The following is a 19,031-nucleotide window of genomic DNA, read 5'->3' on the forward strand; positions in this document are numbered from 1 at the left end:
AGGATGGGCACATTTAACAATTTCCAGGTCGAACATGAAACTGCTTCTCTAACTTTACAATTGGGTAACCTACACATCGGAGAATGCGCTTCCAACATGGTCAAAGTCCTTAACTTGAACACTTTAGACACTCGACTGTAAGGTTTGTTGCTAAATTTTATATTAATGAGGAGAAAAATAAAAGAACCCCTAAAACTTCAAATGTGAACTCAAAACTGTTCATTTGTCAACTTAATATTTTTCAAGGGGCCATAAACTGCGAGTCTAAACATGTCTGCACATTGTCTGGAACGTTAGCCTGTTATTTATATTCTGTTATAAATGCAAGGTTAATGATGCAATTATCCACGCAAACTCCTATTATCTACGCGATGACAGCATCGTGCCATTTCTGCTGCTGATGGTGATTGATTATGGTCATCACGCTGTTGCTGCCTCTACTGATGATTAGCGCCATGCTGCTGATGTTGGTTATCATATTATAGGAGTTTTGATCAATTAATTGATCGATGATGACGATCACTGACCATCATTGTGGCTGTTAGCGCAGCACCTCCGATTAGCGTGGTTGGCTACGTACGATGCGAAATTAATTTGACATAAATAATAGTGATTTTATTAATTATATTATCCGTGTATCTTCACAGATAAGAGGAGAGAACCGGCAGTGGTTGCAAATTCACGTTATTAGCATTTGTCTCCACTTTACTGCGGGGTTCACGATATTTTATTTGCTCAGATCGTAAGTAATCGATTCTCTGGATTTCCCGCACATTATGAACGTGTAAGAACTAATTCCAATCGATGAATCAACGGTGCCTCATCATTACTTGCCCTGCTCTAGGGGTTTGAACCGAGGTTCTTGTAAGTCGCTTACTCGGTACCTCAAAGCGCGCGGGCACATTGATTTATATTCCTAACCACTGGCATTCTCCCATCGGTTGTGTTTGCCCACTGTGGTTTTTCGACTTTTCCTTTGTTCCTTGTTTCGCCCACGCATTGGTCCTTTGTGCAATTTCGTTGTCAGAGGAATTTTCGGCTTTGCCCATTAAACCTCCTTCTTGAACTGCGTCCCAATCGTTGGGCAACGGGGTGATGTTTTCTTATCTGCTGGTGACCGTTTAATTAGACTTGTCAAAGAGACGCGCTCATCACGTGGCTCGGCCACAGCCAAGGGTGTCTTGTCATCCTAGCCAAATGAAAACCTCCTTTCTCTGCAGCCATTGACCTCACCTGGCCGCATCAACGCAATATTACTTTGGGGCTGGGCATTCTTTATCGTCTACGGATAGTATTCATCATCGTCGTCATCAGCCATGATCAACCCGCTGCTGGATGAATGAGTCCCCAAGCTGCCGCCATCTCTCGCCATCCTGCGATGCTCGGTGATATTCCGCCAAAGACAAAGATCCCCGTATAGCCTTAACGGAATGTTGGGGCAAGTGCGGTCAGCGAACGCCCATGATAATCCGCTAAGCACATACACACGAGCTTATTTCATCGCTGCGGGTGTTTATTGTCCGTCGAGATTGGACTTGTCTATAGGTGTATTCTTGTATGCGCTCGGGAAGGATGTGATTAGTTGTTGGTTAACACCTGGGATTTCGGGCAATGTGGCTTTGCGTCCTTTTAAAAGGACAGTGCACTTCACAACCTCGGTGACTCAACATAGCAGTGAGGTTATAATTGAGGCTCCAGTCGGCTGCTGTTCGGGTCACGAATTCCACAGTCTCAGATGTTTATTTTGTTGCTGTGTCAACAACCCTCACAACCCAGCACCTTCAGTTTTTCCTCCACATCACCACCATCCACTCGCTCTAGACACATGCCCCAACCATTCAGAATTCACATTCAGCTGCCGTAAACCCAGCGCTTGGGAGCTGGACGATCAGGCTCCGGACAGCAGCGCTGTATCCCTACGCGTGGCGTGAATTTCTCTCGGCAGATTGTGACCGGACAATTTTAATCAATTTGTTTTAATTCCTTCTCAAGCTTGAGCTCCGTCGTGAAAAAGCCACGGTCCTGACTGACGCCGGTTAATTACGATTAATTTATTTTGCAATCCCTTGCCACCTTCAATTTTCCCTGCTTGTTGTGCCAGCAGAGAGCGTTTCGACGGCTGTGATTCCGCAGAGACTGACATTGTTCGTGGTGTTTGCAGTAAGGGTGGTGGTGGGTGGTGGTATCTCTGGGATCTTGTGCCTTGGTGCTCTCCCAAGCCCCGGCTGCCTCAATTCGCTGGAGCTCCCTCTAGGCAATGGCAAACAATTATTGGTGGGCACCACTGAGGTGCAGGGAGAAGGTCAAGGGGGGTCAGTCTAAAAAAATATTAAACTATTTTTTATTTTACAAGGTCAAGGGGGGTCAGTCTAAATTTTTTTTGACTATTTTTTTATTTTACAAGGTAAGGCCCACTGAGCTGTATCGCTGTTTTTTTTCCAGAAGGCACCTGGCCACAAATGATAGCCCAACGAAGTGGCTTATCGCGTGGAAATGTAACGCTGTAGCCATATACCCTTACTCTAAATGCATGTTGATTCTAAATGTGGAGGGAAAAACTGGAGGACCTGGAGGAAAATCCACGTGACGGGGGGTAGGGGGGTAGAAGGGGGATGAGGGGGATTTAGAGGTCAAATTAATTTAGGGTGGAGAATCAGCTCCATCCATCTGGGGTTGATGAAATGAGTGCCAGTGTGTGGGAACTTCGCCAGTGGTTGTCCTATGGGTAAACTTGCTCCCTGTTATAGGAATGTGGAGTTTATACCATCGGCTGAGAGCCGTAAACAGGAGATGACCAGCGCCTCGATACTTATTGGAGCAGGGAATCATTTAGACGTTTGTTAATTGAGCATGATTCTTAAACTCACGATGCATGAATAAAATCGCGTGTGCAAAAATCCCTGCTTTTCCATTTGTATGTTGTATGTTCATGGTTGCTGTGACCCTTGCAGCCAATTGTGCCTGCTAAATTCACCACTATCCTTAAACAGAATTTATCATTGAACCGAATCATGACCCTGAATCGTGATGATTCCCCAAATCCCCAGTGGCATTAAATCCTGCCAAAGTGTATATGCAGCATAGGTAGACATGCGCATTAGTCTCTGCGTGCAAACGAGCAATATAACGCATTGCTAAATAATAGTCTATTCTAAATTGTGACTCTGGGTAAGTGTTGGATTATTGCTTTGAAATAATTCAGCGTGCTTTTTATGTACATTTTCTCTAAATTTCACGTCATTTAAACCTGACCGGCAAGAATAAAATTGCAATATCAGAGTGGGCCCTTCGGCGTTGTTCTCTGTTGAGGTACAAGGGCAAAAACTCACCGCTGGGACGACACGGCGAGATCGCGAGTAATGAATTAGAGCGAGCTCCCTGCTGGGCAAATGCATATATGTGGCCACGTGAACTCTCCCAACCAGATGAAACAAACATCCATCCAAACGATTACGGTTTCAAGAGTTGCTGCAGCTTGGTGTGAATGCTAAATGACTCGGTTGCATGGCGAGTTAATATCAGAATCTGAATATTTATACTGGAGGAATCCCATGAGCTATAAAGCTTTTTTTCACGTTATTTTATCGTGTCTGTGCCACTCTTGTTTGTGACTCTCTTTGAGTCTCGCGCATTTTTACACTGAAGCCGGATTATTCTATAGATGCCTTAGTCTGACTATGAGCTTTGTGCAATAATATGGGAGCCTAAGAATCCTAAAGTTGCCTTTGAGACTGAGTCTAAGGCATTATTATCATTGAACCATGAGAATCATGAAGGTGCCCTAATCTCACTGTATGAGCCTTGCTCAATAACATGGGGCCCTAAGCATCCTTTTACCTAGAGTAAATGCCAGTACAAGCTTCACCCTCCACCACTCGTTCACTTAAAATTAAGGAAGTGGGAAGATAGATTTTCTCAAACCCTATAAGGTTAGCATGATGAATATAATTCTTATATATTTTTGATCGAGGTCAAAGGTCATAGATCATACTTAAATATCATGAATTATTGTACTTAGGTCTCTGGTTCCGTCCAATCGTAATGAGCCTCCACTCGAATCTCTACGAGTTGTATGATTAAAGCAACCGCTGAAACTCCTTTTCAACGGAGCACTGCTGCCTTGCTGTGTTGAAGGGGCTTGCCTGTTCCTTGCAGATCTTAGTGGTTCTACTGGATAGGGGCACCTATAACCAGTCGGGTACTCGGCCACAGGTGGCACAAAACGTGTTCCCTGTACGGACTGGCACTGACCGGCGTGGGGAAGTATGGACAATCCACCCCACTGACACACTAAAGCCGCGGTCCTCAGTCTCCAAGTGGCTTTGGATCCAACAGCCATGGCTTAGGCTGGGTCGGTGAAGTAGCAGGGGGTTCTAGGAATCACAGGACGCCTTCTGTATGTGACTGTTGTTACAAGGGGCGCCGTGGTGGCGGGATATTCACTACCTCGTCCGGTATGCAGGAGGTAATGGGTTCGATCCCGACCGTGACACGTGTATATTTGGAGTTTGTATGTTCTCACCGTGGTCGCGTGGATTTTTCCCCGAGTCCTCCGGTTATTCCCTCCACATTTAGATCCATGCGTATAAAGTATATTTGGATAAAATAATTTCCACATGATAAGCCACTAAGTTGAGCTTTCATTTGTGGCCAGGTCGCTTCTGAAAAAGAGCTAGATAGCTCAATGGGGTTTACCCGGTAAAATAAAAATAGTTTATACTTTAATAGTATGGTGATGATGATGATGGTTATTAAATACTGTGACTGACAATGACTGGTAGACAAAGTTGCTTATGATGTAGATTTACTCGAATGTGAATTCCACACTATGTTACACAAAGCACACTCTCCTGACATTGGCTTCGCAAAACATGCGGCCTCTTTGGTACCACGATTTACGGCTTGGAGTCGTTCCGTCCGATCTCGCAGCCACAGATCTCAGATCTCCGTTACACTTTTCCTCCCGAGTTTGTAAATCACAAGTGCATACCACTTGTGATTTATAAACTCGGGGGTTCACTATGGCGTGTGAAGGCATCGTTTGTCATTAATTTAAGATTAATGAACATTTCCACGAATAATTTTACGATTTAAAACATTGATTATAAAAAAAAGTTTAACTCTCATTAAAATATGCTGCCCAATAATACAAAGGGGAGCCGTGGTGCTTAAGTTGATGCAGTGAACTATAAACCCGCTTGCCTGAGTTTTATTCCTAGCCACTGTTCACATCAGTGACGAGTGACATCTGAAACAGTACACCAACCCGAACTGATTGTCAAACAGCCTCCATGACTTACCTGTCATCGATTGTCAACGGAGCTGTAATATAAACTGACCACAAAATTAATGCTTTTGCAGTGAATATTCTGAAGTATAACTGCCTAAACGTCCAAAGCATTGACCCCCCCATCTGAAGGAATGTAAGGCTGTTCGGGTAAAATTAAGAATGATGACGTAATAATGAAGCCTCAATAATTGTTCTTGTATGACATGTGATGCCAGATGCATAGTTTTCATCTTAAAGTTGTGGTCATGCCAGTCACATCCATTCTCCTCCCTCCCCCTCCTCAAAGATCAATGTTCCCAGTTCTCATTACCCCTGCTGTAGTCTTGCATTACGCGTGTCGGATGAGATTAACGACTCCAGTTTAACCCTTCCATCGAGAGCGTTTTCTCTCCGCATTCCCCAAAACTGCCGTGACACCAGGGGAGATGTTTTTTCTCGCCGCTTAGATTTTCGCGGCGCCCCCGGTTTGCCGATCTCAATCAACGTGGGCCAAAAACGCCGCTGCTTTGTCCGCTGCGGTTTAACTTTCAGTCACAGCGCCGCGTGGAAAAATGGAAGCTCCCCCGTTAGGAGACGCTCTGTGGCGAATAGGCTTATGAGGTCAGTCATCCCTGCAAGGCATCGATTGGACAGTTTAGTAGACTCTCCTGAAGTTTTGCTTGTGAGCAGAAGATCCCCGTTGCTCTCGACAACAGCAGCAACAATAACAACACCAATTTGGATTTGTAGAGCGTTTAAATGAACGGCTTCGACTTTGGAAAAACACTCTCATCGTCTTTTTTCTCAGGTTGCTTACAACCTCGCTCGGTTCAACAAAAGTATTGACTTATTGATTTCACCTTCAGCAGTGATATTTGTTGCTGGCCGCTTGGTGCTTTGGGCCTCAGGGCCTATGCTGAGCAACTCTGAATTAAAATAAAAAGAACCACATCTCAAGATGATGTGCAACACTACGGGGACGTGTGCCATGGAGAGCAAAAAGGCTCTTGGTTACAACGTCACTTTAAGGTGTGCAAATGTCACTGCAGTGCCTGAGAGTCCATTGAAAATAAAATCTAACTCCTGTTGAAAATCTTGGGTTACAATGTCACTTTAAGGTGTGAAAATGTCATTGCAGTGCCTGAGAGTCCATTGAAAATAAAATCTAACTCCTGTTGAAAATCTTGGGTTACAACGTCACTTTAAGGTGTGAAAATGTCACTGCAGTGCCTGAGAGTCCATTGAAAATAAAATAAAATCTAACTCCTGTTGAAAATCTTGGGACACATGGCCTGGGATCACACAGGTCATGATTCGAGTCAGGAATTGATTATGTCTGTTTTGTCTTTACCATCTTGTTTGCATTATTCCTTGTTCTGTCTTGTTAATATGGTTATGTCCGCTCCTTTGACCTTCATGTAACATTTGCATATGATTTAGCATTAATTGTCAATGATTCTCACTCGTATTAATCAGTATTAGTGTCGTATCGGGAGATGTGGTTGCAATTGAATGCTATCTAAATCTAAATTTTTATATGTAACTGAATCCAGCGACCTGAGTTCGATTGCCAGCCATAGCTAACGTCATTGGCGAGTGATACCAAAACCAGTCCTGGGCGTCGCCATTCTTCACTAACTGGCACTGACCACCGTGGTGAAGTATGGTCAAATCATCTTCTTGATACCCACAGCATGTGGTTGGGGGGGAGGAGGAGGCCTTTGTCCAGCAGTGGATTGACAAATGGCTCTGAATAAAATCATAAATGGTAATTTTTGTTAATTTTGGAAATGGATGGTGATTGCTATATTGTGTGTTGGCATGCAACAAATTCTGCTAAGAAGCACACTGTGTGCAGAAATATAACAAACTGGCAGGAGCCCCCGGAACTGCCGTAGTAAAACGATGGCGAATATGTAGAGACTGATGATTTCCTAAACTGATGTCACGTGGAAATATAGATTTTTATTTCATTTTTTGAGGGCATGATGGGTTTCATTTTTGATTCCTGTTTTTGTATGCCGCCTGTACCATTCCCGTTACCGTCATAATGTGCACTGACGCCTACTTTATTAGGGTGGGCGATATTGCACGTGACATAAATATTGATTGATTGACTATATATATGCCGAAAAGAAATTACAATTATTCACCCCCTCTCTTCTCTGCTTCACCCAAATCCCGCGTGATGTCATCACCCCCGTGTCTCGTGACATGACGTCATCACCCCTCAGCTCCAACTAAGCAGTGGTCTCGTGAGGTCATTGCCTGTCTTCTCGACCTAACCACCCCAGGTCTTGTGACATCATCAACCTCCCCCCCCCCCCAATCTCGCCTGACGTCGTGGGTTACAGAGGCACACACACCCGCACACAAATGCGTATTAATATATAGATGATACCAGGTGGGTTTTCCCGGAGATCGCTTGCAGGCTCCCGGGTCTAATGATCTGTGTCGGGGCCACTGAGCCTTGCTATCTCCCAGGTCAGTCAGGTGGAAAATGGGCCATCTTTCTTTTTGTCTCTGTCAAGCCCAAGGGGCCTTATCAGCTCTCCAGAGTGAAATCTGATGGGGTTTTCAAGCTGAATACATGATGACTGCACGAACAAATGGAATTGAGATTTTATATTAGGGTGTAGGAAATTGAAACGACATTCGTCAAACATTGTTGGCTAGATGAATAGCAGACGAGGCAAAATATTTCCATATTTGGTGCAATGCTGCGTTGTGCCCAATTCACCTTCGCGAAATAAAATGACAATTTCCGTTGTTTGCCCTGCGAAAAAATATAATATGAAAAATGTTTTTCCATTTAATTCATGAAAGCAGCAGGAATTTGTATTTTATTACGTCAGTTCTCGGTTCCTTCCTGATAGGGTCTTTTTACTTGGAACATTATTAGTCAGTAGATTACCAGACCAGCGTCATTACCTTCAAGGTACACATCAGTCTCGCCGAGTGTTGCCTGCCCTGTATCCATGATGGCTCGTTAGGGGTCCATGGCAGGGTTGATCCCAGCTGGAGGGACGCTGCACGTATGTAAGTTGAACTTCTTTCGCCCTGTATGTAGCCAACTGTGCCAATCGGAGGTGCTGTGCTGAAACACCAGTTCTAGATTTGAAGTTTTCGTGACTGCAAGGATCCATACTATTTGGTTTTTTCGGTAAAGTCACGTAGGTTAAAAGAAAACAAATAAATTAAATCACGACGTTTCGGAAGCAACACAAGCTTAAGCAACACAAGCTTAAGCTTGTATTGCCTCCGAAATGTCGTGATTTAGTTTATTTGTTTTCTTTTAACCTACGTGACTTTACCAAAAAAAAACAAAGAGTATGAAACACCATTGTTTGGTGCCTGCGGGTAGAGGAACAATAATTCACCCACCCTGCCAATTCCAAGGGGTTGTCAGTTTTTACGGCTGCTACGATTCAATTCAATGATAGTGCCTCTAGTGTCTGCGTGGGTGATGTGAACCCCCATTACATGATGTTCGAATCGAAAATCTTAATTTTTTCAAAAATGGTTTGATGAATCAACTTAAGATGAGCTTAAGAATCAATGTTGATCGGAAGTACCTTGGTCTCGGAAAAAAACTATATCGTGCGAGATCAAGGTACTCTGCAAACCTTCGGGCTACTATCAAAGATTTGTCCATGAAGCCATCCAGATATATAAACACGGAGACAATTTCAACCGAGAAGATGGGTATAAGCTGAGCAATCATTGGGAGGACGTTATTAACCAAGCAAAGTCATAACTTGCTGTGGGGCTTCCATTCTTCCCTGCCGTTTGGCTGTTATCGCCGACTCTCTGAGTTGCATTGCCCTGTTAGGTACCTCTGCATGAACGAGCTGGGGTCTCACTAACATGACCACCTCTGTTCCCTTAGCCTCGATGTACCGATGGTTCTGGCTGTGTGATGGGCTTTGTGCCTCACTGGCGCGACCACCGTTGCGGTGGTTCCCTTGCGTGGATGTGCTTGCCTCAGCGCAGTTGGCAAGGCTGCAGCTTGTGTTACACATAGACTTGACATTAACTTGCTAATCCCCCCAATCCCCCTGCCTAATCTCTCCCATCAACATAGTGCTAATCTCCCATGAACATTCCCATTGTTCGAATATGCGGGGATGATACTCTTATGCGGTGCCGGAAGCTCATATCATGCTAATCTCTCTCCTTAATCTCTCTCTCCCTAATCTCTCCGATTAACACAACTGACATGCTTGCGTCCGGGGATGGAATTCCTTTCCAGCTCAGACCCCGCTTGCTTGCCCATTGCCACATATATAACCTCTTGTTATAACAGCTCTCTCGCTGGTTCAGCAGTTCCACTGCTGGATTATTTTTTCCGCCTGAGGACGACCGCTTGTGTTGCGATCGAAACGTCGTGATATATTATTTTTTGTTTTATTTTTGTACCTACGTGACTTTACCGAAAGAACCAAAGCGTATGAATTGCTGCAGTCACGAAAGCTTCAAATCAAGTTTATAATTGAACTTACTTTATCTCATAACTTTATTTCATCACTTTCTTTCTCTCTCTCTCTCGATGCAGTCGTGTAGCTTTCCGGATGCGATTTGCGGATAGCCAAAAGCGCGGATAGCAAGTTCGTGAATGACAATGAATACTGTACATGAGCCTCGAGTCAAGGCGGAGTGTCGCTCCTTCTCTGTTGATGTCCCCCTCCGTATCTGGAGTGCTGACTCCCTCCTGTTCAAAAGCAGGCTCAAGTCTTTCCTCTTCTCCTGTTCCCATGCCTCCAGTATCCTCATTTGTACCGTGATGTGGTCGAGCAAAGCCACGTGGCAGATGCGGCTATCTCCTGCGCCAGAGGAGCCCACAGTGCGACTGCGGTCACAGGTCTCAAAGCATGGACCAAATAGGGACGCCACTGCTCGCTTCGGTCATTCGTCGGTGGCGTCTAAGATATTCACCGTGAGGCTACTTGTGAAGAAGCTATCCAGAATCAGACTGTTTGTGTATACTGGAGGAATCCGATGAGTTTCGATTTAAAGCTTTCGTGACTGCAGGGATTCATCTTCTTGGTTCTTTCGGTAAAGTAACGTAGAAGAGAAATAATAAAATAATAAAAATTAAACATCATAAAATAATTCTCACGACGACGCAAGCAGCCGTCCTCAGGTGAAGAACAGGTCTGTCGGAAAGATGCTGTCTTCAGGTGAAGACCAGGTCTGTCGGGGAGACAGCGTCTCAGCTTCAGACACTGTCTCCCCGACAGACCTGGTCTTCACCTGAGGACGGCTGCTTGCGTTGTGGCCGAAACGTCGTGAGAATTATTTTATTATGTTTTATTTTTATTATTTTATTATTTCCTTTCTACGTGACTTTACCGAAAGAACCAAGAAGATGAATCCGATGAGCTAAAGCTCTTTTTCACAGATATCCAGTCGTGGCGGGTCAGAACGTTACAACAACAAAAAATATCCACTGGCTCACTCGCCGCCCTTCGACGTAACCATAGAAACACTGCTTATTTACTACCTACCTATATCGCTTGAAAGGAGATTTGCCTTCTGGCATTCTTCCATCTTCTTTCCCTCCCCTCTGCCTCTGTACCGTCTAGTTTACTAGCCCTCGCACCTGTCCCTCTGAAAAAAATGCTTAAAAACGTTGTCTCCCCTTAAACTGCTCTTAATTTGCACATCTTCCCCCCTCTGTTTGAGACGAGGCCGCAATCAGATGCTATATAAATCCAGACCACATCGCGTTGTTTGCCTCCCGTCAGCATTTTCAAGAACGCCGCCAGTAATCATGCTGCGATCTTCGCTCTTCCTACGCCACTCTGCTCTCAATATTTGCAGCTCGAGAGCAAGGGACTTAATTTCACACGGCGCTGATCAGGGTCCTGCAATCATTTCTCATTCGGCGCTGAACAATCGGCGTCCTCGAAGCCGACTCGCGTGATCTGAAACCGATGTACACATTCGACGTTGGACGTTGGACGTTGGACGTTCTTTTGTTGAGTTTAGGCCATGGGTCGGCAACCTACGGCTCCGGAGCCGCATGCGGCTCTTTACGGGCTGCTTCTTGACGATATGTACGTATGTACAGTATGTACTCAGATGCATTGCGGCTCTTGAAATACTGAATTTTGTACCGAATTGGAATGAAATGGCTCTTTTTGTTATTTTGGTTGCCGACCCCTGGTTTAGGCGCTGCTTCTTGCAATCCTATCCCTGGCTCTGCGGCGGTTTGAAACTGATGGGCAGTTTTAAGAAAGCGGCGTGTTTTTGTCTTTGTAGCGGAAAAGAGCGCATTCTTATTTTGTGATCTGTGGGATTGCACTTTGTTCGAGTGTAACATATAATTTGAAATGATTGTTAGTAATTTTGAGAAAATTGCTGGGCAGCGCGCTTGCTGTCCTGCAAAATTCCCATTATAAATCTGCAATTTCCGTTGCTTTGGACACAGCGTAATTAAGCTCACAGCCTTGGCTTGATTATGAAATATTCGTATCTGTTGAACTTTCAGTTGGCAGAGCAGTGAGTTCAAGTTTTCATCTTTGAAGATATTGTAATTGTGTGTTTATTGTTTTATCATTGTAATTATTTATACTATTTGCTTATATTCTGGCTATAAATAAATCGTGGAGTGTTTGTTCCCCTTTTATCTGTCCACACATTAAGGAAAACAATTTTTTTTCCTCTTTCAAATAAAATTACAGGGATCTAATGAACTTTTACTGGACAGGCAAAGCACTGTGAAAAATAGCCACCCGAGTGCCTGATGATTTATCATCGCTCCAACGATCATGAAATGTTCCTTTTCTTTCTCTCTACAGCTTGCTTTGCTATTCATGAGGGGTAGAATAATCCACACATCCCCATATCTGGCTCAGTCGATTCCTGTTTCTAACATTGCGGTGACTGGCAGCGCCTATAGTTGCTGCAGGGTTAACGTAAACCCATCAAATACAAAACATATACGAATTGTAAAAAAATGAAAAATCGATTCTTACATATGTGATTCGGTGCATGCATCATGAACTTGGATGGAATGACATCGTGGGGGATGGCAACAACGTATGTAAGCCTTCAATCCGTCAGTGGGTAGAATATGGTAATTTCCTGTCCTTGCATTGCACCTTCGATTTTCCTTCCCGTGCATCTCCGATGAGCACGGTTGGGTATAAAGTAAAACCTTGGATTGCGAGCATAATTCGTTCCGGAAACGTGTTTGTAATCCAAAGCACTCGTATATCAGTTGTGATCACGTGACACTCGGCAGACAAAGCGTATACGTACTACTCGTATTGCAAGACAACGCCCGTTTTATCAAATTAATATTTATTTACATTTTTTGATCGTCTTGCAAAACACTCGCAGATCAAGTTACTCGCAATCCAAGGTTTTACTGTACACAGTGCGGAAGGAATTCAACATACATACAACGCGGTAGATGCGTTCCTGAAAAGTGCCTCGTTAAGCTTAAACGCTTTCCCCGTAAAAAATAATGTGAAAGGTGGCGGTTGCAAGACATGATGTACGCACACACAGTGAGAGATTGCGTGACAAAGTACTGAGATGAGGGTATGCCACCAAGCACCCTATCATTCCACGTGCGTACCCAGAATTCCCGTACCGCTTGGCCACGCACGTCTAGAAAGTAGTTAGTTGTCGACCGATCGGAAACCGCATTGTAATGGAAACGTTTTGCGTTGTGTAAAAAGTGTTCTCAAATAGAAGAACTGCGTTACCGCGAAAACGCGTCGTGCGGAGACGCGTACAAATACTGGAGGAAGGGCCTTGGCTATTGAGGCCCCCAGGGTCTGGAATGCTATTGCCAATAAACTGCAACTTGAATCACTACCTATGAGATCTTCACTCAAAACTGCTCTCGATGAGTTTTACACCCCTAGCTGCCACTGCTATTCAGTGGCCTAAAATCAAATGTTTTTGTTCCGGATGACCGCTGCAACGTATGATCTTGTGTTTTGATTTAGTGTGCTGATTTTTAAAGGTGCATTTGAAAAATTTTGATGCTGATGCTCCTGCTGTTGTGGAGTGACTCATGCAAACAGCTATGGCTACAGGGTTTGTCGTTTATTGTTAAATTTCGGTCACAGTTCCTATGATGACTGTTATTTTGCTTATGGCTTTATTTTGGTGATTTCGAAACGTTTTTTGGTTTGGCCATGTTTTTTGTAGTACGGAGTTAGAATGATGGCTTTAATCTAAGTTGTCTTGTGGTTGTTGTTGTTGTTTGACTTGCATCCCACTGGGATTTTGCACAGCGTTGGTGTACGGTGCTTTTTTCTGGAAGACTTTGCAGTTTTTTTCCTGGATTTTTCTGTTTGTGCATAGTCACTTTAAGATATTTTCTTGTTCATGTTTTAGTTTTTTGTTTGTTGCGGTTGCACCCGATTCAAGAGCCGAATGGCTCACAGGGCTATACCAAATAAGCCCAAGCTCTAATTGGAATTGCTATTCATGATTTGGGGCAACCAGGATTGATTGTCACGTTGCACCAAACTGCACACCGGCGCACTCTCCTACGAACATACACTTGTGTAATTTAACGTTACCGCATGTTTAATTTCTATTTTAGCAAGTGAGATTGTGAGGCTTTCGTAAACACAACGCCTATTTATTTATGTGTCAGGTGCTTGGTGTTCAAATGTTTTGAGAAGGAGATGTTACAGCATGTCTGTAAACTGAATGCAATGAGATAGGGCCTCCAGATAACCCACGTAATGTTCTAATGCTGAAGTCCTTTAGACTTAGATGTTATGCGGTGATTTATTGTGTTTATGGTAAGGAACGTTACTTCTTTTAGCATTACATCTTCAATCACTTAGACGGCTGCTTGCGCATTCTATACATCGTGATTAAGTTTATACTTTAACTCGTGCCGTGACTAAAACATCGGATGGATGGCTGGTGATTGTTCGTGCCTATAGGCTGATATGGCAGTCCTCATATCTTCATGCTTAGAAAAACATAAAAAAACCTAACCAGGACAATTATGGAGATTTCCATCAGCTTGCTGCTTGCATAAGTGTGCTTGTGGGAAATTATGACTCCATTACCCCGGTGAAATTGGTAATTACGTACTTGCAATTGTGACCCCTTTTGTTTGTGTGTGTGTGCGCGTGTGCTCTGTAACTCTAGGTTGGCTACCCCAACGTTGGCAAGAGTTCCACCATAAACACGATCCTGCAAAACAAGAAGGTCCCAGTGTCGGCAACACCGGGGCGGACCAAACACTTCCAGGTATTTTGTCAACCCTGGCCTTTGTGTGCGTGTGTTGGTTCATTGCAGTTTTGGGTAGTGGTAGTGGTGGGAGTATGGGGAGCGGCTGGCGCGTTTTTCTGCGAACCCGGTGAGCATGGTTCGATTCCTGCTCACAGCCAACACCGGTGATGATTATCTGAGCTGGTACTAGGCCTCCCCCTAGATTGACTCAGCCTCAAATGAATACCTGGTGCGCTGTGTGAACATCGCCACTCGCGAGACAAAGGCGGCTGGGCGTGGTGCTGGCCACCAACCCCCTCTATGTGCCGTGCCGGCCTTCATAGGTGTTCGCTAATGGTGGCACTCGCTCTGACAGTCTGTTATGGCTATACGGTTGATCTTTGTCTTTGGTGGTAGGAGTCAAGACGATAAAGAACAGAGCTGTTTTACCAATGAAAGCCTCACGAATGCTGCATACCCATGTGCCATTAAAATACACATTATTTATTTATTAACCTGTTTACATATCATACGAATCTTTTAATACAAATTTGACACGCTAAATGTACAGTGGGTTGGTCAAACACACCAAATCAGAATCCACGGACCGTCTTGCAACTCGACGAGACTTTGTTTAGAAACAAGAAAAAAGCAATTTATGTGCTGAAGAAGCTTTGAGTTTTGTATAAACCTCGTCTCCTATGAGACATTGTTAGGTCCACTCGTGTGCCCCACAGTGACGCTGTGCAATTAGCGTCTTCCTTCCCACTCTGACGCAAACTGCTTTCTAAACAACGCCCTTTACAACAATATACAATAACTTCACCCCGAGGTCATTGGTATTTTTAAGATTACTGTTATTCAATTGACCTGGACCTCGTATTCATAACCAACATTCTTTTTGCTGTTCTTGCATATGGATTTGTGTAGCAACTCATGCTTTGTACTAACGTCTACTGAAGGCCAGTTTACATAACTTTTTTGTTGTTAAACTTGTTCTCTTAGCATGGGTGGGGAACCTTTTTTCTGCCAAGGGCCATTTGGACATTAATAACATCATTCGCGGGCCATACAAAAGTATCAACTTAAAGATTAGCCTGTTATATTTGGTCGAATATTTAATTAACTCACCCCCAATGTGATGGCTGGAACTGCCAAATGATTTCGCGGGCTTTATACGGCCCGCGGGCCGGACTTTCACCACCCCTGTCTTAGAGGGTGAAAAACGCAAGTACTTTCTTTGCAAGTATAACATACGATAATGACAATTAAATGTACATCCCTCTGTTTACCTCCACATATATATTAACTCTGTTTTACCTTTCAATATACATTGGTTTTCCAGACCAATATTGTCCAGCAGCATTTGTTCAAACAAGTAAACGCTCAACATTAGTCAGGGTTGTTGAACAAATGCCGCTGATGACGGGCAAATGTGTTGCGGCCTGAAACGTCGTGATTTAATTTCATTTATTTTATACCTACGTGACTTTACCGAAAGAACCAAAGAGTATGCCGCTAAACTGCCATATGTTATTTGGAAGAGCACTCCCATTGTGTAATATTTTCATTATGTAATATTTTCATTATGTAATATTTTAATTCGTCTGCCATGTGCCAAACAATTGTGCATGGGAAGTGCAGCAGCCCTTGTGTGGATAACTAATTGTCACTTGAAGGAATCCCCAAGGTAATTCTGTGACAGCTCCTTCAGCGGGCTTCTCTCTAACACTTGGGTGACACTGCTTTTGTGCAAGTTTCCGAATGGATAGTTCTTCTCGTTCAGACCCAACGCCGGTAGGACAATGTGATATTAATATTGAGATACAGTAAAACCTTGGATTGCGAGCATAATTCGTTCCGGAAACGTGTTTGTAATCCAAAGCACTCGTATATCAGTTGTGATCACGTGACGCTCGGCAGACAAAGCGTATACACGTACTACTCGTATTGCAAGACCTCGCTCGTTTATCAAATGAATATTTATTTAAACTTTTTTCTCGTCTTGCAAAACACTCGCAGACCAAGTTACTCGCAATCCAAGGTTTTACTGTACAGACAAAAAAAGATGTAGGCATTCCCTTTCCAAGAACCTTATTCAGTAGGTCTTGTTTATATTCTAATGAGATGGGACTGTTCGAGTCTCAAAATTAGTAGTATACATTTCACTAAAACCTCAAATCTCTTCAACCCCCTTAGGTGGGTGTGGCTGAGTTAAGCACAGCCACTGATTTAATACAACTAAATACTTTTATTTTGCTGTTATTTGTAAATCGGCTCAGGCTGGAAAAAGCTCCAACACGAGAACACCTTCTCCCCCAAGATGTTAACTTCATGGTTTGAATCAACGCTGAAGGTGTTTGCTCACGAATCTTTGCACACAAACCGCTCTGTGGATTCCTGGGGAGCCCCAGTGCATTACAAGCGACATGCAAGCTGGCTCAATATACTAAGATAGTTTTCTTCTTAAAGATTTATACCCGGGGATAGATTTTAATCCATTGTGGCAATCCTTTACAGAAGGCGGGCGCTCAATCAACAATGGGAACATTGATTCGGGTCTGATTTAGAGGAAAGCACAGTTTGCCTTTCTCTTGATTTTAAGCATTCACTATTAGCTGAATTTCAGTTTGTTTTCTTTTGTCAACCCATCTCTGCCTACTGGTGGATTAAGTCCTAATTATAATATTGCCTCTGTCTGCAGTTGCATGCCGTTGATTTCATGATTTCTCGCCTTTGGTTGTACACGAGCTACATGCTATCTTGATTTGAAGCTTTCGTGACTGCAGGAATCCATACTCTTTGGTTCTTTCGGTAAAGTCACGTAGGTATAAAATAAAATAGATCACGATGCTCGTGTTGCACCCGAAACGTCATGATCTATTTTATTTTATACCTACGTGACTTTACCGAAAGAACTAAAGAGTAGAGCTACGTGCGTTTGCTTTTTTTGCTGTTCCACACTGTTTTTAGAAAGAAGAATCCTGCGGGAGCTGCCGCCATTATTAAAGGGGCCAGAGTAATTGGCCATTAAAAAACCCAGTTGAAATTGTGAGTCATTTAATTCACCTCATTGAGGGAACCGTCCCAGCTGCCGTGCTTTGTATGCACAGTGATGTATATGAGCAACGCAACTTTTTACCCATGACACACCATGGGAAGGGGAGTAGAGTCAAGGATAACGTGTTAATGTTGGGGATGAGAGGCCAGTGATAAGAGGGGCAGGGAAGAGAGAGAGAGAGAGAGAAAGAATTCATTTTTTTTTCGATTTAAAGCTTTCGTGACTGAAGACGGCTGCTTGCGTTGTAGCCGAAACGTCGTGAGAATTATTTTATTATGTTTTATTTTATTATTTTTATTGTTTCCATTCTACGTGACTTTACCGAAAGAACCAAGAAGAGAAGGAATGAGCGAGCAGAAGTGAGCCGCACGGAAGAGCAGCGTCTGTTTTCACAGGGGGCGGGGAAAGGGGAAGGACTCAGAGTGGGGGTGGCCACAGAGACCTCACGTGATTTGCTGATCTCATCAAGGAGCATAAAATATCACGCGAACTCCGGTCATCCTCGCAGCAGCGGCTTTTGGTTCGTCATTGAGCAAAGACGGTCACTGCTTAGCGCGCTTTAATTTGCATTTCTGCCACCGTCTGGAACACTATTCCTTCTCTTTGGTTCTTTCGGTAAAGTCACGTAGGTATGAAATAAATTAAATCACGACGTTTCGATTGCAACACAAGCAATCATCATCAGGTGGGAAAACCACAGCAGGAAAATGTTTTGTTGAAGTGGGAGGAATCCACCGGAGCTATGCACTTTTAAATCTAGATTGAGAACTCATTTCTTTAGAACTCCTTTTTGTGTTTAGTTTGTTGTCCTTTCCCCGCACCTCTGATTAGCACGGTTGGCTACGTACAGTTCGAAATAAGTTCAACATACATACGTACATTTACGGGAGACTTGAGCTGATTTAGATATAGAGATGAGTTGAGAAAGTATTTTTTTTTATCTTTATTTATACAGAAAATAAAAAAATGTATTGGAAGGATCAACTGTAATGTTTTTCTAAACCTCCCTTAGCTCTCTATCCTCGACACGGAGTGAAGTTATGTCTTGCATAGACTCAAACATGCCGTGAATACAGACTTGTGGTGGTATGTAGGTTATGGCACATGCTATCGCACTGGGCAATGTTTTACCATAAACAGAAGATATTGGTGAAATAAAGTGCTCTCCGCAAAAATATGAAACGGAATCTTGTGACGTCCAACTGACAGTTTTATCAGCCACAGGCAATGATATTTTAATAATATTTTTCAAAGCCATTACACTACAAATGTGCATAATGTCAGCCTTCCTGTACTGACATGTTTTGCATATGTTGCATATATAAACTTGCATAGAGACCCACGTAGAGACCTTTAGACTTGCATAGAGACTCGAACACCCGAATCCTTTGTATCTAAGAACCTTTAGTTTGACAAATCCTGTAATGTTTTACGGTATGGGTTAGACACTGGGTCACTTAACACACGTAACTAGTGTAATGGCAACCTCGGCCTCACTTCAAGTGA

At 43.5% G+C, this 19,031-nt stretch overlaps 1 protein-coding gene across 1 annotated transcript in view; it reads left to right on the forward strand.

Annotated features, from left to right (window-relative positions):
- The window catches only part of LSG1 (large 60S subunit nuclear export GTPase 1), a 48,198-nt gene that overhangs the window by 15,717 nt on the left and 13,450 nt on the right, over positions 1-19,031 (forward strand). Inside the window, exon 9 of the mRNA XM_078869606.1 lies at positions 14,402-14,503. Within this exon, the coding sequence (XP_078725732.1) occupies positions 14,402-14,503 (102 nt within the window). The remainder of the gene's footprint in view (positions 1-14,401; positions 14,504-19,031) is intronic.

Source organism: Lampetra fluviatilis, chromosome 28 (assembly GCF_964198595.1).
Source record: "Lampetra fluviatilis chromosome 28, kcLamFluv1.1, whole genome shotgun sequence".
Classification (NCBI taxonomy): Eukaryota; Metazoa; Chordata; class Hyperoartia; order Petromyzontiformes; family Petromyzontidae; genus Lampetra; species Lampetra fluviatilis.